The sequence below is a fragment of the Rhinoraja longicauda genome, chromosome 18 (assembly GCF_053455715.1).
Source record: "Rhinoraja longicauda isolate Sanriku21f chromosome 18, sRhiLon1.1, whole genome shotgun sequence".
In the NCBI taxonomy this organism is placed as follows: Eukaryota; Metazoa; Chordata; class Chondrichthyes; order Rajiformes; family Arhynchobatidae; genus Rhinoraja; species Rhinoraja longicauda.
Window position 1 is genome coordinate 7,242,041 of NC_135970.1, and position 27,607 is coordinate 7,269,647.

The 27,607-nt window shown below is 50.0% G+C and overlaps 1 protein-coding gene across 3 annotated transcripts in view; it reads right to left on the bottom strand.

Moving 5' to 3' along the window:
- The window catches only part of LOC144602221 (tetraspanin-4-like), a 52,450-nt gene extending 25,729 nt beyond the window's left edge, over window positions 1-26,721 (bottom strand). Inside the window, exons 1-2 of one of the 3 annotated variants that reach the window (XM_078415047.1) lie at window positions 26,463-26,721; window positions 25,743-25,822 (exon numbers count right to left, since the gene is read on the bottom strand). In XM_078415047.1, coding sequence (XP_078271173.1) covers window positions 25,743-25,805 — 63 coding nt within the window. In that variant the 5' untranslated portion in view covers window positions 25,806-25,822; window positions 26,463-26,721. Of the gene's footprint in view, window positions 1-25,742 lie in introns of all 3 variants that reach the window. The other 2 variants (XM_078415046.1, XM_078415045.1) reach the window with 2 other exon arrangements.
- Between the last annotated feature and the right edge of the window lie 886 nt (window positions 26,722-27,607).

Genomic DNA, 27,607 nt, shown 5'->3' on the forward strand with positions numbered 1-27,607 from the left:
AAGGGGAGTAAGAGACACCTGTGGCTGACAAGGGAAGTCAGGGACAGCATAAAAATTAAGGAGAGGAAGTATAACATAGCAAAGAAGAGTGGGAAGACAGAGGATTGGGACTCTTTTAAAGAGCAACAAAAGTTAACTAAAAAGGCAATACGGGGAGAAAATATGAGGTACGAGGGTAAACTAGCCAATAATATAAAGGAGGATAGCAAAAGTTTTTTTAGGTACGTGAAGAGGAAAAAAATAGTCAAGGCAAATGTGGGTCCCTTGAAGACAGAAGCAGGGGAATTTATTATGGGGAACAAAGAAATGGCAGACGAGTTAAACCGTTACTTTGGAACTGTCTTCACTGAGGAAGATACACACAATCTCCCAAATGTTCTAGGGGCCGGAGAACCTAGGGTGATGGAGGAACTGAAGGAAATCCACATTAGGCAGGAAATGGTTTTGGGTAGACTGATGGGACTGAAGGCTGATAAATCCCCAGGGCCTGATGGTCTGCATCCCAGAGTACTTAAGGAGGTGGCTCTAGAAATAGTGGAAGCATTGGAGATCATTTTTCAATGTTCTATAGATTCAGGATCAGTTCCTGTGGATTGGAGGATAGCAAATGTTATCCCACTTTTTAAGAAAGGAGGGAGAGAGAAAACGGGTAATTATAGACCAGTTAGTCTGACATCAGTGCTGGAGTCAATTATAAAAGACGAAATTGCTGAGCATTTGGATAGCAGTAACGGGATCATTCCGAGTCAGCATGGATTTACGAAGGGGAAATCATGCTTGACAAATCTACTGGAATTTTTTGAGGATGTAACTAGGAAAATTGACAAGGGAGAGTCAGTGGATGTGGTGTACCTCGACTTTCAGAAAGCCTTCGACAAGGTCCCACATAGGAGATTAGTGGGCAAAATTAGGGCACATGGTATTGGGGGTAGGGTACTGACATGGATAGAAAATTGGTTGACAGACAGAAAGCAAAGAGTGGGGATAAATGGGTCCCTTTCGGAATGGCAGGCAGTGACCAGTGGGGTACCGCAAGGTTCGGTGCTGGGACCCCAGCTATTTACGATATACATTAATGACTTAGACGAAGGGATTAAAAGTACCATTAGCAAATTTGCAGATGATACTAAGTTTGGGGGTAGTGTGAATTGTGAGGAAGATGCAATAAGGCTGCAGGGTGACTTGGACAGGTTGTGTGAGTGGGCGGATACATGGCAGATGCAGTTTAATGTAGATAAGTGTGAGGTTATTCACTTTGGAAGTAAGAATAGAAAGGCAGATTATTATCTGAATGGTGTCAAGTTAGGAGGAGGGGGAGTTCAACGAGATCTGGGTGTCCTAGTGCATCAGTCAATGAAAGGAAGCATGCAGGTACAGCAGGCAGTGAAGAAAGCCAATGGAATGTTGGCCTTCGTAACAAGAGGAGTTGAGTATAGGAGCAAAGAGGTCCTTCTACAGTTGTACCGGGCCCTGGTGAGACCGCACCTGGAGTACTGTGTGCAGTTTTGGTCTCCAAATTTGAGGAAGGATATTCTTGCTATGGAGGGCGTGCAGCGTAGGTTCACTAGGTTAATTCCCGGAATGGCGGGACTGTCGTATGTTGAAAGGCTGGAGCGATTGGGCTTGTATACACTGGAATTTAGAAGGATGAGGGGGGATCTTATTGAAACATATAAGATAATTAGGGGATTGGACACATTAGAGGCAGATAACATGTTCCCAATGTTGGGGGAGTCCAGAACAAGGGGCCACAGTTTAAGAATAAGGGGTAGGCCATTTAGAACGGAGATGAGGAAGAACTTTTTCAGTCAGAGGGTGGTGAAGGTGTGGAATTCTCTGCCTCAGAAGGCAGTGGAGGCCAGTTCGTTGGATGCTTTCAAGAGAGAGCTGGATAGAGCTCTTAAGGATAGCGGAGTGAGGGGGTATGGGGAGAAGGCAGGAACGGGGTACTGATTGAGAGTGATCAGCCATGATCGCATTGAATGGCGGTGCTGGCTCGAAGGGCTGAATGGCCTACTCCTGCACCTATTGTCTATTGTCTATTGTCTAGAACATTGGAAAATGATCACCAATGCATCCATGATTTCTAGGGCTACCTCCTTGAGTACTCTGGGATGCAGACCATCAGGTCCTGGGGATTTATCTCCCTTCAGTCCCAACAGTTTACTTAACACCATTTCCTGACTAATGTGGATTCCATTCAGTTCCTCCCTCCCACTAGATCCTTGGGCTCCTAGTATTTCCAGGAGATTATTTGTGTCTTCCTTAGTGAAGACAGAACCAAAGTACTCGTTTAACTGTTCTGCCATTTCGGTGCTTCCCATTATAAATTCACCTGTCTCTGATTGTAAGGGACCTACATTTGTCTTCACTAGCCTTTTCATTTTTACATATCTAAAGAAGCTTTTACAGTCAGTTTATATATTTCCCGCAAGCTTTCTTTCATGCTCTCCCCCCCCCCCCCCCCCATTTTAATTAACCCCTTTGTCCTCCTCTGTTGAATTCTAAATTTATTTTTCAGTGTTCTATTTCCTACACTCCTTGAAAACTGAATCACTGACTCAGCATTTTGTGAGTTGATGTTGGTAGAATTTAATTCCAACAAGTGCGAGATGATAGATTTTGCGAAGTCAAATAGGCGTAGGACAGGTACTGTCAATGGTAGAGTACTATGGAATTCTAAACAAAGAAACCTTGGGATTCACAGAACATACAACAACACAGGAACAAGCCCTTCACTCCACAGTGACAGTGCCCTACATAATGTCAATTTATACTAATCTCCTCTGCCTCACAATCCATATCCCTCCAATCCATGAGCTAAAATAAACGTCTATTAAATGTCATGATCGTATCTTCTTCCCCTACCACTCCTGAAAGCGTGTTCCAGGCACCCATCAATCTCTGTTTAAAAAACTCACCCAGTCATCTCTTATAAACTTTCCTCCTCTGATCTTTAACCTATGCCCTCTAGTCTCTGATAATTCCACCATGGCAAAAAAAGGTTCTGACTGTCTACGCGATCTATACCACTCATCATTTTATATTTTTCTCTTAGGGCTCCCTTCAACCTCGAATGCTTCACCAAAAACAATCCAACTTTGTCCAATATCTCTTTTAAAAAAATATATATATTTACAGTACCTTAAAACAAAACAGAACCCACCACCATAATACAAGGCAAACAAATATACTAAATAAACTACTATACAACTATGTTACAATCCTTGTCAAGAGTGCATTTAACCCGCCGCGGTGCCCAGCGGTCCCGGAAATCCTCCAGGGTGCCCGTGGACAGCGCATAGTCCCTCTCCAACACCACCCGGGCACGGATGTGACCCCGGAAAAGGGGTAGGCAGCTGAATCGGGCAGAGACCTCTTCCGCCTGGCACCGTGAAATATCTCTTTATAGCTAATACTCTCTAATGGAGACGGCATTCTGATCAACTTCCTCTCCACCCTCTCTGAAGCCTCCACACCCTTCCTATCAGTGGGCAACCAGAATGAAGGCAACCCGCACTGCAACATGACTTCCAGACTCTTATATTCCATGACCAACTGAAGAAGGCAACCATACCGTACGTCCTCTTTCCCACTCTGGTACTGGTATTGGTTTATTCTTGGAACATGTATCAAGATAAGTGAAAAGCCTTGTTTGCGTGCTATCCAAAACATGCGAAGATAGACACAAAATGCTAGAGTAATTCAGCGGCACAGGTAGCAACTCTGGAGAGGGGGAATGGATTGAAATGACTTTACATACTATACATGAAGACAATCAAGCCATGCACAAGTACAACAGGTAGTGTAAAGAGAAAAATACCATGTGCAGAATATCGTGTTCCAGCATTGTGTTCCCACAGGGAGGATGGCTGAATCCCCAAATCCCTCTGGACATCAATGCTATTAAGGGTTTAGTTTTAGTTTCATTTAGAGATACGGCGTGGAAACAGGCCCTTCGGCCCACCGAGTACGAGCCGAGCGACAATCACTCGTACACTACTTCTATCCTACACACTAGAGACAAGTTACAGAAGTCAATTAACCTACAAACCTGAGATAGACACAAAAAGCTGGAGTAACTCAGTGGGACAGGCAGCATCTCTGGAGAGAAGGAATGGGTGACGTTTTGGGTCGACACCCTTCTTCAGACCTACAAACCTGTATGTCTGGAATATGGGATGAAACCAGAGCACCCAGAGAAAACTCACATGGTCACAGGGAGAACGCACAAACAGCACACGGAGTCAGGATCAATTCTGGGTCTCTGGCGCTGTAAGGCAGCAGCTCTGCTGCTGTGCCACTCTGCTGTCCAGACTTGCCAATAACTGTAGGAGAGAGATCCCCGGCACAGATCTCTGCAGACTATCAATGGTTGTAGATCCCCAGCAAGGACACCACCCTTCCTCAACTGCCTTCTGTTTTCTATGGGTAAACTATTTCTGATTCCAAACTACTACCATCTTGGATCCCGTGCATCTTAATCTTCTGGATCAGCCTACCACGAGGAACTTTATCAACTGCCGTACTAAAACCCATGTCGAAAACATGAACTGCCTTAAGTTCATCAACCACCTTTGTCACCTCCTCAAAAATACTCAATGAAGTTGTAAGACATGGCCTGCTGCAGACAAGGCCATGCAGGTTGTTCATAATAATACCATGCTCATCCAAATGTGAATAGATCCTATCCTGAAAAATATCTCCAATAGCTTCCTTGCCACTGATGTGAGGCTCATTGGTCTATAATTTCCTCGATTATCTCTCCTTCCCTTCTTAAACAACGGAACAACATTGGCTACTTTCCAGTCCTCTGGGATCTCACCTGTGGTTAGATAGGATACAAAATCTTTGTCAACCCCCTGCAAACTCCTCTCGTAACCTGGGGTAGATCCCGCCAGGCTCTGGGGATTTATTCGCCTCAGTTCTTTTTAAGAGTCCCAACACCACCTTCGTCTCGATCTTAAACTATCCAAGCGATTTAGGATACCCCACACTGATCAAAATATAACTATCTGAAAACTTATGGGGTTGTGATCCCAAAATGCTCTACCACTGAAACATCAGTCACCTCGCCAGGCTTGTTTCCCAATAGTAGTTCCAGTATCATGCCGCCTCGAGTTGGACTTTTCACATAGTGTTTAAGAAACCCTCTGGATACACCTGCATATTCTGCCCTGTCTAAACCTTATGCACTGAGGGTTAAGTCTTTAGTTTCCTGAAAGTGGCACTATAGGTGAAGAGGCTTATGGCATGCTCGCCTTTGTAGATTAGGGCAAGGAGTGTAAATGTTGGGATGTTATGTTACAATTTTACAAAACACTGGTCAGGCTGCACTAAAGGGGGGAGATCATTGACACGTGGCAGAGTAGGTCTGGAAGGGGATGGGCAGAGGCCGACTTCAGCTCCTGATGTTCCTATATACCCTTACAATGAGTACGTACAATGAGCACTCTATCCCTATAACATTGGCCCTGCAGTGCCATGGACATCAGCTCCACGGATACCAGCACCATGGGCATCGACACCATGGACATCTACACCATGGACATCTACACCATGGACATCAGCTCCATGGATATCTACACCATGGACATCTACACCATGGACATCTACACCATGGACATCTACACCATGGACATCAGCTCCATGGATATCTACACCATGGACATCTACACCATGGACATCTACACCATGGACATCTACACCATGGACATCAGCTCCATGGATATCTACACCATGGACATCTACACCATGGACATCTACACCACGGACATCAGCTCCATGGACATCAGCTCCATGGATATCTACACCATGGACATCTACACCATGGACATCTACACCACGGACATCTACACCATGGACATCTACACCATGGACATCTACACCATGGACATCTACACCATGGACATCAGCTCCATGGATATCTACACCATGGACATCTACACCATGGACATCTACACCATGGACATCTACACCATGGACATCAGCTCCATGGATATCTACACCATGGACATCTACACCACGGACATCAGCTCCATGGACATCTACACCATGGACATCTACACCATGGACATCAGCTCCATGGACATCTACACCATGGACATCTACACCACGGACATCTACACCATGGACATCAGCTCCATGGACATCTACACCATGGACATCTACACCACGGACATCAGCTCCATGGACATCTACACCATGGACATCTACACCATGGACATCAGCTCCATGGATATCTACACCATGGACATCTACACCATGGACATCTACACCATGGACATCTACACCATGGACATCAGCTCCATGGATATCTACACCATGGACATCTACACCATGGACATCTACACCATGGACATCTACACCATGGACATCAGCTCCATGGATATCTACACCATGGACATCTACACCACGGACATCAGCTCCATGGACATCTACACCATGGACATCTACACCATGGACATCAGCTCCATGGATATCTACACCATGGACATCTACGCCATGGACATCTACACCATGGACATCTACACCATGGACATCAGCTCCATGGACATCTACACCATGGACATCTACACCATGGACATCTACACCATGGACATCTACGCCATGGACATCTACACCATGGACATCTACACCATGGACATCAGCTCCATGGACATCTACGCCATGGACATCTACACCATGGACATCTACACCATGGACATCAGCTCCATGGACATCTACGCCATGGACATCTACACCATGGACATCTACGCCATGGACATCTACACCATGGACATCTACACCATGGACATCAGCTCCATGGACATCTACGCCATGGACATCTACACCATGGACATCTACGCCATGGACATCTACACCATGGACATCTACACCATGGACATCTACACCATGGACATCAGCTCCATGGACATCTACACCGTGGACATCTACACCATGGACATCTACACCATGGACATCTACACCACGGACAACTACACCATGGACATCTACACCACGGACATCTACACCACGGACATCTACACCATGGACATCTACACCATGGACACCAGCTCCATGGACATCAATCCTGGGAAAGACTGCGGGTCACAACAGGTAGGACCTGGAGGTCCTTAAAGAAAGGAAAAACCCACATTTATATAGCACCACTCCAGACCTCAGAATATCCCAGCATTTTACTGACAATGAATATCGTTGTGACTCTGGAAAGGAATAATCCCAACCCTCAGAATAAAGCCAGGAGAATTCAAACACGAGGTTATTGACTGTGACTGTGCTGCACTCCCACTGACCATCCCCCAGTCCCACTGACCATCCCCCAGTCCCACTGACCATCCCCCAGTCCCACTGACCATCCCCCAGTCCCACTGACTATTCCCCAGTCCCACTGACCATCCCCCAGTCCCACTGACCATCCCCCAGTCCCACTGACTATTCCCCAGTCCCACTGACCATCCCCCAGTCCCACTGACCATCCCCCAGTCCCACTGACCATCCCCCAGTCCCACTGACCATCCCCCAGTCCCACTGACCATCCCCCAGTCCCACTGACTATTCCCCAGTCCCACTGACCATCCCCCAGTCCCACTGACCATCCCCCAGTCCCACTGACCATCCCCCAGTCCCACTGACTATTCCCCAGTCCCACTGACCATCCCCCAGTCCCACTGACCATCCCCCAGTCCCACTGACCATCCCCCAGTCCCACTGACCATCCCCCAGTCCCACTGACCATTCCCCGGTCCCACTGACCATCCCCCAGTCCCACTGACTATTCCCCAGTCCCACTGACGAGTCCACAGTCCCACTGACCATTCCCCAGTCCCACCGACCATCCCCCGGTCCCACTGACGAGTCCACAGTCCCACTGACCATTCCCCAGTCCCACTGACCATTCCCCAGTCCCACTGACCAGCCCCCACTCCCACTGACTATTCCCCAGTCCCACTGACGAGTCCACAGTCCCACCGACCATTCCCCACTCCCACTGACCATCCCCCAGTCCCACTGACTGTGCTTCCATTACCTGCATACCCATTTGTCTGTCTAAAAGTCTTTAAAATGCAATTAACAATTTTCCATCCTGCCTATCAAAAACAACCCTCGCCTCTAATCATTTCTCACTTGCCAGGCTTTGTCCTACCCCTCCTCTCTTCCATCATCCTCCCCCCTCCCTCGCGCCCCACCGCAATCAGTCTGAAGAAGGGTCCCGACCCAAAATGACACTATCCCTGTTCTCCAGAGATGCTGCCTGCCCCACTGAGTTACTCCATTACCTTGTGTCTCTTTTTGTAAACCAACATCCGCAGTTCCTTGTATCTAAAGCATTGGTGCTGTTGCCTGCATCAGCTGGATAGGTTGCACTGTTGCCTATATCAGCAGGCTAGGTTGCACTGTTGCCTATATCAGCAGGCTAGGTTGCACTGCCTATATCAGCAGGCTAGGTTGCACTGTTGCCTATATCAGCAGGCTAGGTTGCACTGCCTATATCAGCAGGATAGGTTGCACTGTTGCCTGCATCAGCCGGATAGGTTGCACTGCCTATATCAGCAGGCTAGGTTGCACTGCCTGCATCAGCAGGCTAGGTTGCGCTGCCTATATCAGCAGGCTAGGTTGCACTGCCTATATCAGCAGGCTATGTTGCACTGCCTATATCTGCAGGATAGGTTGCACTGTTGACGACATCAGCAAGATGGGTTGCACTGTTGCCTGCATCAGCAAGATCGGTTGCACTGTTGCCTGCATCAGCAGGATAGGTTGCACTGTTACCGACGTCAGCAAGATGGGTTGCACTGTTGTCTGCATCAGCAGGATAGGTTGCAATGTTGCCTGCATCAGCAAGATGGGTTGAGCTGGGCTTCGTTCAAGGCCAAGCCTTGTCCTTCAGTCTGAAGACAGTCTATGAAGCAGAATGAGCCAGCCAATATCTGACAAGAACAGGAGGGGGAGGAAAAGCAATTCGGAGCAGGTAACTTTAACTCAAAGGTAATTCCTTGAAAACATCTCACTTGAGTAAAATCAGGACTGCAGAGTGTTTGTAGAATCAAACGCTGACAAGAACAATGAGCACAGCTCCAGCTGAAGTCCAATGGTGCGGGACACCTGGGACTGTGCAGATACAGGTCTGGCAAATAGCCCAGACTGTTAGAGGTTACTCATTATTGCTCCAGCGTAGTTTTAATTTATTTTTTACACAGTAGTTAAATAACTTATCCAGTGAACCAGGCTAGTTTAAAGGGAGCAGGGAACAAAATCCAGCCAGTTTAAAGGGAGCAGGGAGACCAGGGCGCTGATGTTTGAAGGAAGTTTAGAAAATGTCATCTGATCGATGGACGCTACACCGTCGGGATTTCCAAACCATCAAGTAAGCCAATTATTGAAAAGGACACAAAGTGCTGGAGCAACAGCGGGTCAGGCAGCATCTCTAGAGAATACTAGACCAAACCTCTCCTGCATTGGTGTAGCACCCTCTCCCCCCTCTCTCCTCCCCCTCTCTCCTCCCCTCTCCCTTCTCCCCCACTCCCCCCTCCCCCCCACTCCCCCTCCCCCATCCCTCCCTCCTTCCCTCCCCTCCTTTTAAATTTAAAAATGTGAATAACTTAAAAAATATAACACGGATTTCAATGGAACTACTTGCATTATCACTAAAGTGACATTGGTGAGTAAGGTGGGCCTAAAATTGTCACGCTATCGTGCACCGTTTTGGCTGAGGTTCAGTCACAAACAAGATAACAAACGAGAGTATTAGTATATAGATGGATAGGTGACGTTTCGGGTCGGGACCCTTCTGCCTGGCCCGCTGAGTTACTCCAGCGCTTTGTGTCCTTATGTGTAAATAAACAGCTGCAGTTCCTTGTTTGTACAAGCAGATTATGAGAAGTTTACGAAGTCAGAGAGCGATTGGAGGCATGGGACGCGGCCCGAAGAGAGTGGGCAGATATTTCACTCAGCTCCGTGCAAACTGCTAAAGGCAGAAGGAAGAATATTTGCAACGGATGTAGGGATTGACTGGAGAAAAAGAATGGGTGACGTTTCTGGTGGGGACCCTTCCTTTTTCTCCAGAGATGCTGCCTGACCCGCTGAATTACTCCAGAACTTTGTGTCTATCTTTGGTTTTATACATGCATCTGTAGTTCTTTGTTTCTACATTAAAGGTTGACTGATATTGGATTAAATAGCTGAAGCATTATATTAATATTTCTTTAGGGTTTTTCACCAGAAGACAACTTTGACCTGCTTAGCGACTTCACTGGGAAATCAGCAATGTGCCGGGTTCTGAATTCACTGCATCAGGAGGTAAGTTGAAGTGACACCCAGCTAATTCATTTCTCGCTCCTGCTTTCGAAGTTGCTGTATAATACATGAGCCCATTACCCTGAACTGACAGCTCCTTTTGTCATCTGCTCCGCCTGTCCTCAGCGGCTTCTGCCCTACAATCTCACTTCATCTTTCAACTGTGAATCCACGTCCCGGCGGCATTGTCCATTACTCCTCAAAATGTAAAGGGAAATTGGTTTCAAATGACAAACCGAGAGCCAGTGGCCGTTTCCACCGCTGGGACCAGGGAGCGGAGGAAGAATCCGCCACAGGCTTGGGCCAAAGATTGTCCGGTCATGCACCTTTCTGGAGAATACACTTTGATGAGTCTGGCCAGGTCTCGGCCCGAAACGTCACCTATTCCTTTTCTCCAGAGATGCTGCCTGTCCCGCTGAGTTACTCCTGTGTAAACCAGTATCTGCAGTCCCTTCAGCCGTTCATACTCGTGCTATGTTATCCCACTTTCTCATTCTCTCCCTTTTGATTACAGGTAATTGTTTTTTTTTACAGAGACCAATTAACCTACAAAACCACTTTCGGAAGTCGGAGGAAATCAAAGCACCTGGATGAAACCCACGTAGTCACACAGAGAACATACAGCCCACACAGACAGCGCCCGTGGTGAGAGCTGAACCCGGGTCTCTGGCGCTGTGAGCCAGCAGCGCTACCATCTTTGCCACCGTGATACCTTCACGCTCCTTGCTGACTCGCCAGTCCCTGGGGATTGTGTATGACTCGCTCCCTCTCCAGCTCTCCGGGTTGTGAGGTGAGTGTGAAGCCTTCCGCAAGTAGGAGAGGGGACATTATAATTGGAACAGCCTCGTGTGAACGTGGCCTTCGGGAAAGGGAGGTTGGAGATGGGGAGAGGTGCTTGGTCTTAGGGATGGGCAGCGTCAGTGGACAGACAGCAAGCACCAGGCATGCACAGGGGCTGGCGGGACAGATGATTAAACTGCACGGGCGCCGCTGAGAATTACTGAGTAGCAGCAGAAGTGCAGGGAGAGGCATCATGCAGTGACATGGAGCCCCCTGGGACACGAGGAGAGTTATACCTGCTGCAGCACAGTGTGACAGAGTGACATGGAGCCCCCTGGGACACGAGGAGAGTTATATCTGCAGCACCGTGTGAGTAGGTGAGATGTAAGACGTGGATGATAGCAAATGCAGGGTGCATCGGGAGATGGGAGTAACGACTGCACAGGGGCAGGTGGGGATTATTCTTAATGCAAACGGTGTGGGCTTGATCCAGTTTACACTCAGTGGGTGAGAGTTTGATTGTGTCAATTGTTTAGTGTGCATTGGATCTGAGAATGGTGCAGAGTACAGCACACAGAGCATAGAACAGGCCCTTCGGCCCACAATGTCCGCGCCGAACATGATGGCAAATGAAACATCTCCATTTTCCATGCTGATAGTTCCTGCATACTCAAGTGTCTACCCCAGGCTGTCCAGACTGAAGATGGGTCCTGAACCTTAACGTTGCCTGTCCACTCCCTCCACAGATGCTGCCTGACCCGTGGAGTTCCTCCAGCATTTTGATCAAGACTCAAGCATCTGCAGTCTCGTGTGCCTCCTGTGCAATTAATGCTCGTTCATTGTGAGCTGGGCGTGAGGGCACAATCTCTCTCACACACACACACACACACACACACACACACACACACACACACACACACACGCGCGCGCACACGTACACACACACACACACACACACACACACACCACAACACACACACACACATACACACACACACACACACACACACACACACACACTGTGAAGTGGGAGCGCGTATGCACTCTTGAGTGTGAGAGTCACAAACACGATTTTGCGGGACAAATGTTTGAGGAAGCGCTCATCTAATTATCTGACGTCTTCACCGTGCGGAGATACCGAGCAGGGTTGTGCATTGGACTCGCTGTCGAAGTTAAATAAAAAAACCCTGATTAATCTGTTTATTTAAACTCGTGTAATAACGACAAATGCTCCTGGTGTAACTCAAAACTCTATGGTCAAAATAAAATATTTGTAGCGCTGTCCCTCTTCTGAATTATAAATGATAGTATTAATCAAGGAGCAAACAGTGGGGTTTAGAATAAACGACAATAACAGTGATCGGTCTCCTGTGCAGGCAGAACCCTAGCTGCGGGCAGTATTTTTGTATCTCCCTCTTTAATTACATTTTTGGCAAGTCTGTCTCGTCTCAAAGAAGGCTCATCCTGTTATCTCTGAGAGCGGGGCTCGGAGATACCCAGGGGAGGCGTCTGCAGATTGGACAGCGACAGGGGTTGGTGGGAAGGGAATTAATTGCCTGGCCCTTCCCGAAGGAGAAGTGCTGACGCACAGCCCGCCGCTGCCCCTTGAGCAAGCGCTGTTACTCAGAGCAAGTGTCGAGGCTATCGGCCATTACGCATTCAAAAAAAGAAACGCCAGCAGAGCAAAGTTAATGAACCATGGACACAGGCAGCTTGAAAGTAATGAGAATGAAAGACTGCTCAGTGCGACGGTTTCACTCCATTAACAGTGAACTTGTGGCTCGACTCTGCATGGACTCTGTGATACAACTGTGCACCGTCTTCTGAATGTAACAAATATATCACGATGTAAGCACCACTTGTTTGTCTGTCGTGAAGTATCAACCCTAGCTTAGCTTAGTTTAGATTAGATTAGAGATCTAAAGCGATCTCAGCCCACCGAGTCCACACCGACCAGCGATCCACACTAATACTACCCCGCACACACTAAGGACAATTTATACTTATACCAACCCAATTAACCTACAAACCCGTACGTCTTTGGAGAGTGCGGGAGCAAAGCCAAGATCTCGGGTACACCCCACACGGGTCACGGGGAGAACGTGCAAACTCCGTACAGACAGCACCCGTAGTCGGGATCGAACCTGCGTCTCTGGCGCTATGAGGCAGCAACTCTACCGCTGCGTCTTCTCAAGCTATTTGGGCATTCCAGAACATTCTTGCCGCCACAGCTCACCCCCAGTCCCAACTTGACTTGAAGAAGAGATTCTGGATTGTCACTGTCGGTTCCCTGGGTTGGAGTCTTATCTGGATGGAAGGCCAGTCCCATACACTGTAAACAGAGGAGCTTCGTGGAGACACCACCCCACGTGATGCTGAGCTCTGACCAGTTTCGTTTAGTTCCGTGTCACATGTACCGTGGTACAGTGGAAAACCTTTGTTGCTTACTAACCCAGTCATCCCCAAGGATAATCGTTCCACTAACAAAGACCATTCTCAGCTGCTGGGGCTCCAAACACTGACATTCACCATCCCTTCACCCCCATCCCTCATCTTGTACGTTTTACTTTGCTTTTGGCCTTGGTTTTGATCATCAATATCTTGAAATTGCCTTTGAAAGGTGTCCTGCAAAGCAGCCAGGAACACAATGCAGTTAACAGTCATAGAGTCATACAGCATTGGAAAGGAGTGTAGGAATAAACTGCAGATGCTGGAGTAACTCAGGTAAATCGAAGGTAAACAAAAAATGCTGGAGTAACTCAGCGGGTCAGGCAGCATCTCTGAAGAGAAGGAATGGGTGACGTTTCGGGTCGAGACCCTTCTTCAGATCGATGGAACACAATGCTGTTAAAACAGTCTGAAGAAGGGTCTCGACACGAAACTTCACCCATTCCTTCTCTCCGGAGATGCTGCCTGACCTGCTGAGTTACTCCAGCATGTTTTATCTACCTACAGCATTGGAAAAGTTTCTTCAGCCCAGGTTGCCCATGCTGACCAACATACCTCATCTACACTCGTCCCACCCGCCTGTGTTTGTCGATATCACTCTAAACCTATCCTCTCCGTGGGCCTGTCCAAATGTTTTTAAACATTATGATAGTACCTGCCTCAACTACCTGTGTAGGAAGGAACTGCAGATGCTGGTTTAAACCGAAGATAGACACAAAATGCTGGAGTAACTCAGTGGCACAGGCAGCATCTCTGGAGAGAAGGAATGAGTGACGTTTCAGGTCGAGACCCTTCTTCAGACTAGTCGGGGGAAAGGGACATGAGAGATATTCATTTGTTCTACATTTCCCTACATCACTGTCTATATCTCTCATTTCCTTTTCCCCTGACTAGTTTGCAGAGGAGTTTCAATCCAAAACGTCATTCCTTCTCTCCAGAGATGCTGCCTGTCCCACTGAGTTACTCAAGCATTTTGTGTCTGCCTCAACTACCTCCGCTGGCAGCTTATTCCATATACCTACCACCCTTTGTGTAAAAACATTGTCCCTCTGGGACATATTAAATCTTTCCTCCCGCAACCTAAACCTATGTCCTCTGGTTTTTAATTCCCGTCATCCTCCTGTGCTCCAAGGAATATATTCCTAGCCTTCTCAGCCTCTACCTAAAGCTCAGGCCCTCGAGTCCTGGCAACATACTCGTAAATCTTTTCTGCACCCTTTCCAGCTTGACAACATCTTTCATAAAACATGGTGATCACAACTGAACACAACATTCTAGGTGTGGCCTCACCAATATCTTGTACAACTGTAACATAACCTCCCAACTTCTATACTCAATACCAGGACTGATGAAGGCTAATGTGCCAAAACCCTTCTTGACCACCCTATCTACCTGTGACACCACTTTCAAGGAACTATGTACCCCCACTCCGAGATCCCTTTCCTCTACAACTGAATGTGACCTCACCATATATTGTACAACTGTAACATGACCTTCCCAAGATAGACACAAAATATTGGGTTGAGACCCTTCGTCAGACCTGAATTGTCACCCATTCCTTCTATCCAGAGATGCTGCCTGTCCTGCTGAGTTCCTCCAGCAATTTGTGTCTATCTTCGGTGTAAACCAGCATCTGCAGTTCCTTCCTCCACATGACCTCCCAACTTCTATACTGATAAAGATGCTATGTAAATGCAGTAGTTGCAGAAGGGAATCAAGGGCACTGCAGAATGTGTGTGTGATGCCAGACAACAGTGGAAGCTAGTCTGTAAAGATGAAACTGCAGGTGAGAAAGCAAATGTGAACTGCATTTTATCTTTCCCCAGAGACAAACTTCATTCCATGTTGTGTTGATAAAGGTCACGCTTTCACCTTATCTGCCACATGTTACACAAATCCAAGACATTTTCAAAGCAAGTTAAAGCCTCCTTTGGGCAAGATAATTTAAAAATGTAATTTGCCTCCTTCTGAAGACCTTAAATCCTGTCAGGCTGCATTTATTTCATTGATTAGCGTTCGTTTATCAGTAACAACGATCCCACTGCTGCTCTTTCCTTATCTCCATGTTGGACCAAGCCCGCAGAGCTTGTGCTACAAAATGCAATTTATTGCCAGCATTAATATTCACTGCTTGCCGATCTGATTTACGATCCCAGTCGTCACCTGAGTAACCTGTTTCCTTCATTATCTCTGTCGCGTAACGATTTGCTGCTCAGTCGCTGGGTAAATCCAGCTTTCTTTATGCCTGCCTCTGAAGTATTGATCAACCCTCCTTTATTTCCAATTTATGATCTTTGACTGTTACCACGTCTTCAGTATTTGAGTTGAGGGCAGCTCGGCTGATCTAACCTGGGCCTAGTGCATAGATGTAATCACACAAAGGCATGCCAGCACCTCAACTCTCATAGAGGTTTAAAGAGATTCAGCATGTCACTGAAAACAGAATCCTACAGGTGTACTGTAGAGAGGACCATGGCTGGTTTCATTATGGTTTGGTTCAACAATTCTAATGCACTGGAACGCAAGAGACTGCGTAGAGTGGTAGGCAGCCTAGTTGGTCATGGAACAGCCCTCCCCACCAGCAATAGCATCTACATGAGGCCCAGCCTCAAGAACACGGCATCTATCATCAAAGATCCCCAGCAGCTGGGATCTGACCTCTTCCCACTACTGCCATTGAGTTAGGAAGGACAAAATCCTGAAGACCCACACCATCAGGTTTAGTAATAGCTATATACTTTCCTGCAACTCTCACTACTGCCATTTGGTAGGATAGACACGATCCGGAAGACCCACACCACCAGGTTTGGTAACATTCACTTCCTTACAACCGACAGGCTCTTCCAACGACCCGCACAAAGCAAATCCAACCTCAGTGATGGAACACTACAGGTAATCTCCTTCACTACCATGGACTTGTTTTGCATTAATTTCTTGCTCTTTTGCACTTCACTTTTTATTGCTTCTTGCAGAATTTAAAGGAATTTAGGAATAATTGAAGTATAATTTATGCTTTTGTGTGTTGTCTGAGTCTATCTGCCCATGATGCTGTTGCATGCAAAATGTTCATTGTAGCTGTGTTCACCGCACTTGTGCGTATAACAATAACCTCCATTTGACTTGAGGACTATGGTTCTGCCTCCATCAGGATAAAGTACGTTTCCTCAGCTTGAGGGCAGCCTGATGGAGGATAGGAGCTAAACTCATTTGAATTTAGTTTGGCCAGACTGGGCGATGAAACATGATCACATCGGAGGTATTTATTCACAAAATGCTGGAGTAACTCAGCAGGTCCTAGGCAGCATCTCAGGAGAGAAGGGATGGGTGAAGTTTCATGTCGAGACCCTTCTTCAGACTGATGTTTGGGGGGCGGGACAAAGGAAGGATATAGGTGGAGTCAGGAAGACAGTGGGAGATCTGGGAAGGGGGAGGGGAAGAGAGGGACAGAGGAACTATCTAAAGTTGGAGAAGTCAATGTTCATACCACTGGGCTGCAAGCTGCCCAGCCGAAATATGAGGTGCTGTTCCTCCAATTTCCGGTGGGACTCACTGTGGCACTGGAGGAGGCCCATGACAGAAAGGTCAGACTGGGAATGGGAGGGGGAGTTGAAGTGCTCAGCCACCGGGAGATCAGATTGGTTAATGCGGACTGAGCGAAGGTGTTGAGCGAAGCGATCGCAGAGCCTGCGTTTGGTTTCGCCGGTGTAAATAAGTTGACATCTGGAGCAGCGGATGCAATAGATGAGGTTGGAGGAGGTGCAGGTGAACCTCTGTCTCACCTGGAAAGACTGTTTGGGTCCTTGGATGGAATTGAGGGGGGAGGTAAAGGGACAGGTGTTGCATCTCATGCGGTTGCAGGGGAAAGTGCTCGGGGATGGGGTGGTTTGGATAGGAAGGGACGAGTGGACCAGGGAGTTACGGAGGGAACGGTCTCTGCGGAACGCAGAAAGGGGAGGGGATGGGAAGATATGGCCAGTGGTGGGGTCCCGTTGTAGGTGACGGAAATGTTGGCGGATGATTTGTTGGATCCGCTGGCTGGTGGGGTGGAAGGTGAGAATGAGGGGGATTCTGTCCTTGTTACGAGTGGGGGGAGGGGGAGCAAGAGCGGAGCTGCGGGATGTAAAAGAGACCCTAGTGAGAGCCTCATCTATGATGAAAGAGGGGAAGCCCCGTTTCCTGAAGAACGAGGACATCTCTGATGCCCTAGTGTGAAGCACCTCATCCCGGGCGCAGATGCGGCGTAGACGGAGGAATTGGGAGTAGGGGATAGACTTTTTGCAGGAAACTGGGTGGGAAGAAGTGTAGTCCAGATAGCTGTGCGAGTCAGTGGGTTTATAGTAGATGTCAGTCACTAGTCTGTCTCCTGTGATGGAGATGGTGAGGTCCAGAAACGGGAGGGAGATGTCGGAGATAGTCCAGGTATATTTAAGGGCAGGATGGAAATTGGAAGCGAAGTGTATGAAGTCAGTATGAAGTCCTGCCCTCCTACTCTACGACCACATTTTGACCCAGACTCCTGCCCTCAAACATGATCACATGATCTGTTTCTTAGTGGTGGGAGGATGAAGGGATGTCTCTGGTTGTAATTGTATCTCCAGATCCTCCCAGGACCTGGCAAAGTCTGAAGAAGGGTCTCGACCCCGAAACGTCACCCATTCCTTCTCTCCAGAGATGCTGCCTGTCCCGCTGAGTTACTCCAGCATTTTGTGTCTATCTTCGGTTTAAACCAGCATCTGCAGTTCCTTCTTACACAAAGATGAAAGGAGTCAAAGATTGGAGAGCAGCTGTGGGAGAATGAAATTGCCCTGGACGAATGAAAAAGCTGAAATTAAGGGGTAAATCGGGAGAGCCTCCGAATAATTGAATCTAACTGACCTCTTAGATGCACAGTGTTCAGCACCGAGGTCTTCTGGCGTAGTGGTCTGTGATGTTCATGAACAACTCAGAGCTTATATTGTGTCTATGGCTCCAGGAATCCAACTGCCCGGACAAACAGTGCAGTGAAGATGGCATTTGGCGTCGGTCAGGGCATTGAGTGTCATATATAGTTATGGTTGCCCTGCTTGACATTCAGCTGGAAAGGGTGCAGAAAAGATGCACAAGGATATTATCTGGACTGGAGGGCTTGAGTTATGAGAGGCTGGAGAGGTTCGGACTTTTCCCTAGAACGATGGAGGCTGGAGTGGTGATCTTACAGAGAATCATAAAATGAGGTAATGTCAGTCTGAAGAAGGGTCTCGACCCGAAACATCACCCATTCCTTCTCTCCTGAGATGCTGCCTGACCTGCTGAGTTACTCCAGCATTTTGTGAATAAGGGCATAGATAAATGGTTATAGTTTTTACCCTATCGTAAAAAAAGAGGGTTGAAGGTGAGAGGGCAAAGATTAAAAGAAAACCTGAAGAGCCTATGTTTCACACAAAGGGTGATGGGTAAATGGAACAGGCTGCCAGAGCAAGTGGTAAAGGCGGGTGGGGTTACAACATCTAAGATGCATTTAGACGGGTACACAGATAGGAAAGGTTTAGAGGAATACAGGCAAATGAGACTAGCTCAGGAAGGCAACCTGCTTGTCATGAACCAGTTGGGCGGTGGTTTCTGTGTTACGTGTATAACTTCCTTGCTGCCTGGACCTCTCTAATGAAGTTGGGGGTAACGTTCAAGCCTAGTCACATCACCAAGGGGCATGTGTGGCTCACCCCAGACCCGAGACACACAAGTCCAAAGCCCTTGCCAGCCGTCGGGGAATTACATATCAATCTGGAATTAAAAAGCCATCCCCAGTAATGCCGGCTATGAAACCATCAGATATCTGGTGCAGTAAAGCTCTTTCCGAAAGGAAGTCTGGCGTCTCTCTCAGTCTGGGCTGCGCGTGATTCCAGAATCAGAGTGCAATTGATTTTTAAAGGCCTCTTGCAATGGTTCAGTGTCAGGGCGGCGAGGGAAGAGTAACGCACACCGACCCGTCTTGCCGTGCGACCCCCACATGCTGTAAGAGATCCTCCGTAGGGATATATAATAGCACAAGGACATTCCACCGACCGTGCCTTAACTGTGGAGAGATGCAGAACCATCTGTATCCCCCGCACCGTTTAATGTTCAATTAAACGATCAAACTCAGGGCCGAGGCATACAGTGGCACAGTAATATGTCCTCGGGAAATTCAGCATTATCATAAAATAACACAAAGGTGCACGCCAGTGTGAAGATAAAGAGGTAAAGATACCTCTCCACATAAAGACATATAGTCCCATGAGAATGCTCCCACACAGGTAATCAGTCCCGCTAAGACAACTTCACAATAGGTGGTGAGAATTAACGTGCCATCAAAGCATCAAACAAAAGGCTGTAATTGTTCCAGCTTGCAGCCGGCATTAACTGCACTGCTGCCTGCATTGGTGCATCAGCACTTCCCAGGGGGGCTGCAACAACTCATGTCAGCTCCCACTGTTCACTCTCTTAAAGAGCCGGCGCACCAAGCCCACGGTTGGGGCTGACAGGGGAGGATTGTAAATCATGGGAAGACATGCAACCAAGAGAAGGAGAGACCCAAGATTTTTCCAGTGTTTTTGGAAGAGTTGGTAAAGGGAGAGGGAAGCGGGCAGGAAGATTATATCCACAGAGGACGAGGAGCGCCCTGGGGCAGTGAGAGGGGTCTCTGGAGCTGAAGGTCCATGAACAATCCCAGAGGCCCTGGACCCAAGACGTCAGTGAGGCCTGGGATGCCATGTCCCAGTCTCTGGGGGCCACAGTCCTGTCACCGGGGGCCGTGTCTCACCTCCCCCCACACACCGTCACACACCGCTAGCTGCTCACCCACCTTCAACCTGTTTCCACGCGGTTGCTGTAAACAGGAGCAGTGGCCACACTGGCCAGGCAATGTTCGTGAACCGTTCACCGTAACACTGCCCTTGGTGACGGATGTAGACAATAGACAATAAACAATATACAATAGGTGCAGGAGGAGGCCATTCAGCCCTTCGAGCCAGCACCGCCATTCACTGTGATCATGGCTGATCATCCACAATCAGTACCCCGTTCCTGCCTTCTCCCCATACCCCTTGACTCCGCTATCATTAAGAGCTCTATCTAACTCTCTATTGAAAGCATCCAGAGGATTGGCCTCCATTGCCTTCTGAGGCAGAGAGTTCCACAGCTTCACAACTCTCTGAGTGAAAAAGTTTTTCATCATCTCCGTTCTAAATGGCCTACCCCTTATTCTTAAACCGTGGTCCCTGGTTCTGGACTCCCCCAACATTGGGAACATGTTTCCAGCCTCTAACGTGTCCAACCCCTTAATAATCTTATATGTTTCAATAAGATCCCCTCTCATCCTTCTAAATTCCAGTGTATACAAGCTCAGTCACACCAGGCTTTCAACGTACGACAGTCCCGCCATTCCGGGAATTAACCTAGTAAACCTACGCTGCACTCCCTCAAAAGCAAGAATGTCCTTCCTCAAATCTGGAGACCAAAGCTGCACACAACTGTAGTTGGCGTCTTCTCCCACACAGATGGAGCATAGAGTTGAGTTACCAGTGGGGTTTTGACTAATTGATTGATCAAAAGATACAGCATGGAGACAGGTTCAAGGCCCACCAAGTCAACGCCGACCATTTATCACCCGTTACATCTGTTCTATATTATCCCAACTTTCTCACCCACTGTGGTCAGTTAGCATGTCTTTGCGAGGTGGGAGGAAGCCGGAGCACCTGGAAGAAACCCACGCGGTCACAGGGAGAACGTACAAACTCCACCGAGAGCACCTGAGGTCAGGGTGGAACCCAGGTGTCTGGCGCTGAGGCAGCAGCTCTACCTGCTGCGACACTGGAGATCCACACTTTGGCTGCACCCGCCCCAAACCCGGGCACTAGCGCCCGTGTACACTGGCACCCACTGGAGATGAAGCGTGTCACTGGCAGCGGGTGCTACAAGCCAGGCCTGGCCCGGGGAGCCCACCATGCTGTAGCCCAGTGTGAGGCTGGACACTGAGGAAGGCCGAGGCTCGTAGAGCTCCGCGTACTCTGATGCGACGCAGAACCGGGCGCGGAGCTGCTGAAGACCACGGGCGCTGCTGAAGACCACGGGCGCTGCTGAAGACCACGGCCGCTGCTGAAGACCACGGGCGCTGCTGAAGACCACGGGCGCTGCTGAAGACCACGGGCGCTGCTGCTTTCCTGACTACGGATGGCCATCCCGGAGACATGACCCCCGGCCCCGCACACCTCCACCTCCCCCATCCCGCATCCTGTAGCGGTAATCGGTCAGGGTAGCGAGATGTTGCTGAGGCGACATTGTGCCCAGCTCCAGTCACCTTGCTTTACGACGGATTCATTACACTGGAAAGAGAGCTGCAACGATTCACGGGGACCTTACTCAGACTGAAGGGCTTGTGTTGTCAGGAGAGACTGGATCGGCTCGTCTTTTTCCCCTGGAGCGTGAGGATCAGCGGTGACTTTTTGGAGATTATATAAATCTGAGGCCCACAGATGAAGAGAATCTCTTCCCCAGAATATGAACGTCTAAGACTAGAAGGTATAAGTTTCAGGCAATAGGGGATACATTTAGAACTGACCCAAGGAACAACCTTTTCACACAGAGGGTGCACATGTAGAATGCGCTACCAGACGAATTGTAGAGGTAGGTACAATTGCAACATTTAAAGACACTTGGATAAGTACATCAATGGGAATGGTTTGTAGGGACATGGGCCAAGTGCAGGCGTGGGATTAACTCAGTTAGCCAATTTGGTCAGCATGGGTGGGTTGGGCCGAAGGGCCTGTTTCCATGCTGTATGGCTATCACCCTGATTAATAGGCATTTAAGCAGACCCGCTTTCTCGCTGCATTTCCTCCACCATCCGCTACCTCAAAGCAACCAGTGAGCGGTAAGGTTACGTAGTGGACATGTCTTCGTGGATTTTCTGCACGAGGGAAGGTCCCTCAGCAAATGTCAGCTGGTATCAGCTCGTTTTAAATGTGTGTGCCCGTGTGTATCCGTGTGGTGCCCCAGTGTGGTGTCCCAGTGTGGTGTGCCCGTGTGGTTTCCCAGTGTGGTGTGTCCCAGTGTGGTGCCCCAGTGTGGTGTGTCCCAGTGTGGTGTCCCAGTGTGGTGCCCCAGTGTGGTGTGTCCCAGTGTGGTGTCCCAGTGTGGTGTGTCCCAGTGTGGTGTGTCCCAGTGTGGTGTGTCCCAGTGTGGTGTGTCCCAGTGTGGTGTGTCCCAGTGTGGTGTGTCCCAGTGTGGTGTGTCCCAGTGTGGTGTGTCCCAGTGTGGTGTGTCCCAGTGTGGTGTCCCAGTGTGGTGCGCCAGTGTGGTGCCCCAGTGTGGTATCCCAGTGTGGTGTGCCCGTGTGGTGCCCCAGTGTGGTGTCCCAGTGTGGTGTGTCCCAGTGTGGTGTGTCTCAGTGTGGTGTCCCAGTGTGGTGCCCCAGTGTGGTGTGTCCCAGTGTGGTGCCCCAGTGCGGTGCCCCAGTGCGGTGTCCCAGTGTGGTTTGCCAGTGTGCCAGTGTGCCAGTGTGTGTCGGTCCCCATGTGGTGTCCCCGTGTGTGGCAGCGTGCATGTGGTGTACTGGAGTTGAAGGCCTGTCTCCCAGTGGCCCCCATTGGGACTGATGAAGGGCGCTGCCACTCTGGTTGCTCACCCCGGCCATGCACTGCTGGCTGGGCACTCAGGCAGCGGCACTCGGACCGTATAAAGGCCAACATGCCTTTCTTCACTGCCTGCTGTACCTGCATGCTTCCTTTCAGTGACTGATGCACTAGGACACCCAGATCTCGTTGTACGTCCCCTGTTCCTAACTTGACACCATTCAGATAATAATCTGCCTTCCTATTCTTACCACCAAAGTGGATAATCTCATATTTATCCACATTAAACTGGATCTGCCATGCATCCGCCCACTCACACAACCTGTCCAAGTCACCCTGCAACCTCATAGCATCTTCCTCACAGTTCACACTGCCACCCAGCTTTGTATCATCTGCAAATTTGCTAATGGTACTTTTAATCCCTTCATCTAAGTCATTAATGTATATTGTAAATAGCTGTGGTCCCAGCGGTACCCCACTAGTCACTGCCTGCCATTCTGAAAGGGACCCATTTATCCCCACTCTTTGTTTACTGTCTGCCAACCAATTTTCTATCCATGTCAGTACCCTACCCCCAATACCATGTGCTCTAATTTTGCCCACTAATCTCGTATGTGGGATTTTATCGAAGGCTTTCTGAAAGTCCAGGTACACCACATCCACCGGCTCTCCCGTCAATTTTTCCGGTTACATCCTCAAAAAATTCCAGAAGATTGGTCAAGCATGATTTCCCCTTCGTAAATCCGTGCTGACTCGGAACGATCCTGTTACTGCTATCCAAATGTTCAGCAATTTCTTCTTTTATAATTGACTCCAGCATCTTCCCCACCACTGATGTCAGACTAACTGGCCTATAATTTCCTGTTTTCTCTCTCCCTCCTTTCTTAAAAAGTGGGATAACATTAGCTACCCTCCAATCCACAGGAACTGATCCTGAATCTATGGAACATTGGAAAATGATCACCAATGCGTCCACGATTTCTTGAGCCACCTCCTTAAGTACCCTGGGATGCAGACCATCAGGCCCTGGGGATTTATCAGCCTTCAGTCCCATCAGTCTACCCAACACCATTTCCTGCCTAATGTGGATTTCCTTCAGTTCCTCTGTCACCTGAGGACCTCTGTCCACTAGAACATCTGGGAGATTGTTGGTGTCTTCCTTAATGAAGACAGACCCAAAGTACCTGTTCAACTCGTCTGCCATTTCCTTGTTCCCCATAATAAATTCACCTGCCTCTGTCTTTAAGGGACCCATATTTGTCTTAACTATTTTTTTCCTCTTCACGTACCTAAAGAAACTTTTACTATCCACCTTTATATTCTTGGCTTGCCTACCTTCGTATCTCATCTTTTCTCCCCGTATTGCCTTTTTAGTTATCTTCTGATGCTCTTTAAAAGAGTCCCAATCCACTGGCTTCCCGCTCATCTTTGCTATGTTTGTCGTTGATGGTCAGTACGGACATGGTGGACTGAAAGGCCTATTTCCGTGCTACGGGACCCTACCGCTCTCGCTCCAAGTGCACACACGTGCATTAGCTGCCGGCTGCATTGAGAGGATTCACACAATACACACGCTGCACATCAGTGTGACTGTACATGAACACGGGCCGCCTGTGTGGGCGAGTGCCACATCTAACCCTTGAAGGCACACCACCCCTCACCAGATGGTTCATCTCCACAGAAGCCTACCGTCCACCACATGCACGCTCCACCAGAGATGGTTCAGTTAGAGGCTCGGACGTTAGCCCTGCACGTTATCCCGCGCTACTGCAGTCTGACTTTCACAGATATACGGTGCCACATTTAACCATTGTGCCGCCGGCACCTGAAATCTGGCACCAACCACAAGGGCACTCCACACCATCTGGTGACACTTGGGGGACCTGATCTGGAGCTGGGACCAGGAGTGTCCGTCACCTCCTCTCCGTTCACCTGCGACCACTCACCGCCATATTCACGGATCTCGGATCTCCTGAGGAAGCTCTCGCTAGTTAAAGGGGCTCCCTATAAAAACGCTCAGGAAACACACGCTCAGTCAAGTGGAAAAGGTGACATTAACTCTGGTCATTGTGCAGATCTGATCACCTTGTGTTTCAGGTGGACACCCCTCAACTTGCACAGTCCATAAGGAGCATTTCCTACTGGGTCCCTCCAACGAATGGCCTCCCTGCTTTCCCAACCCGTCCTGGGCTGAGTGGGACGGTGATAATTCCAATTCTAGGTATCTGCAGTTACTAGTTATAACTGCATGGGGAGGGGATACTGGGGACATACATTGATCTGGTTATAACTGCATGCCCCCCACAACAATCTTGGGACGGGGAAGAGTCGTGGGAAGAGTCCAGGAAGTCTTGACCTCCGACGCTGTCCGTGAGAGGAGTTTGCACGTTCTCCCTGCGGATTCCTGCTCCAGTTTCCGCCCACATCCCAAAGCCGCGCATTGGCCTCTGTAACTTGCCCCCGAGTGCAAGGGTGAGTGGTAGAAGCAGAGGCAGGTGATGAATGGGTGCCTGGCAGTGGACGTGAGCTGTGGGGCCCGTTTCCGCGCCATGTAGTTCAGATACAGGACCACCGCTGGGCAGGTACTAAGCGGCAGTAGACGAGGAGGTTGGAAAGGCAAAGGAGACTTACCCAGAAGAGGAGGTTGAAGACGAACATGAGGTATTTGAAGCAGCGCAGGCAGTTCTGTGCCATGCTACATCTCTTCAGCTCTAGAAGGAATATAAATGAGAGATCCAGGTAAAAGACCACGTATTTGCTGCCCTTGGGTGACTTGTGTTCCGCCTTGCTGGCTTTGGGCCCGGGGTTGGTGTTCAGCCCGAAGAAGGAGCTGTTGGCCCCGAACTGCCCGCCGTACATGCTGCTATAGCGGCGGAACCGGCCGTGCGGCCCCGGGCAGTCCTTACTGTCCAGAGACGGGCTACGGTGGTAGGTCGACTCGTCACTGTCCGATCTGTTCATCTTCAAACACTTCCCTGCGATGTCCTCAGGGGATGGGCATGGTCCCGCCTGGACAACCACCCCCCCCCCCCCCCACACACACACAAGGCTGGACTCCCAACAACAGCCCTCACAAACACACCGGGCAGTCTGGACAAGGGGCTGGACATGAAGCGACACACATCCCCTGTCTCCGGAGACGCCGCCTGTCCCGCACAGTTACTCCAGCTCTCCGTGTCTATCTTCGGTGTAAACCGGCACCTGCAGTTCCTTCCTGCGCACAGCAGTCCTCACTGCCCGGCCACCCTGTGTTGGCTGGAGCCCCGGGCCACCCAGAGACAGCCGTGTGTTGGCTGGAGCCCCGGGCCACCCAGAGACAGCCGTGTGTTGGCTGGAGCCCGGGCCGCTCACCGGCTGCGGGGACTGGGGTTGGGTTGTGCCCGGCGCTGCCGTCCCACAGCCGGCCCGGGCACTCTCCTCACTCTGCGGTACACGGCAGCTCCCGACATCCAACCTTCCCCGACACTCCTCCGGGCTGTGCACCGTGCCCCGTGCACCGGCACCGGCACCGGGAGCGCTGGCTGGCCGCCTGTGCACCGGGACACCCGGGACTGTGAGCCGTCTGTACACCGGGGGCCGCGGCGCTGCCCAGCGCTCTCCCCGTCACCGTCACCGCCCCACTCCCAATCCAAGCCTCCCGTCTCTCCACAGCTCGCAGACAGCCAATCCCTGCCAGACCCCCCCCCCCCCCCCCCCCCACACACACACACACACACACACACACACAGACAGACAGAGCAGCAGCTCCTGCAGCGGGACACCCACCCACCCCCTCATCCCACCCCCCCCACCCCCATCCTAATCCCACCCTCCCCACCCCACCCCCCCACCCCACCCCTCATCCCACCCCCTCATCCCACCCCCTCATCCCACCCCCTCATCCCACCCCCTCATCCCACCCCCTCATCCCACCCCCTCATCCCACCCCATCATCCCACCCCCTCATCCCACCCCCTCATCCCACCCCCTCATCCCACCCCCTCACCCACCCCCTCATCCCACTTCCACCGCCCCCAGGCTGGGAAGAGTCTCCCTTGCTCTGCAGCGGGACCGCTTCACCCCCTCTCCCTTGCACACTCTCACTCTGGGGCGGGGCCATTTACCCCACCCCGCCTTCTTCAGGCTCCTGCCTGCCCCCCCCCCCCCCCCTCACTCTGCAGCGGGACCACCTGCCCGGGCCTCTCCTCCTCCCCGTCCCCCCATGGGCTGGTCTGTTCGGGTGCCAGTGCCAGTGCCAGTGCCAGTGCCAGTGCCAGTGCCAGTGCCAGTGCCAGTGCGGGTCGGTCATTGACGCCAGGCCGGTGTCCAGGCATGGAGCTCCAGATACAGCGGACACCGGGACAGTGGTCGGGCTAGCACCGGGGAGGGGGCTAATAGACCCGGGGCAGAAGGGCAGCACGGCCGGGGCCGGGAGAGACGGAGGGTCCCAGCTGCGGGGGTCAAGGAGAGGGAGGGAATGGGGTGGAAAAGTGCTCCGACAATGATAGAACAAACTA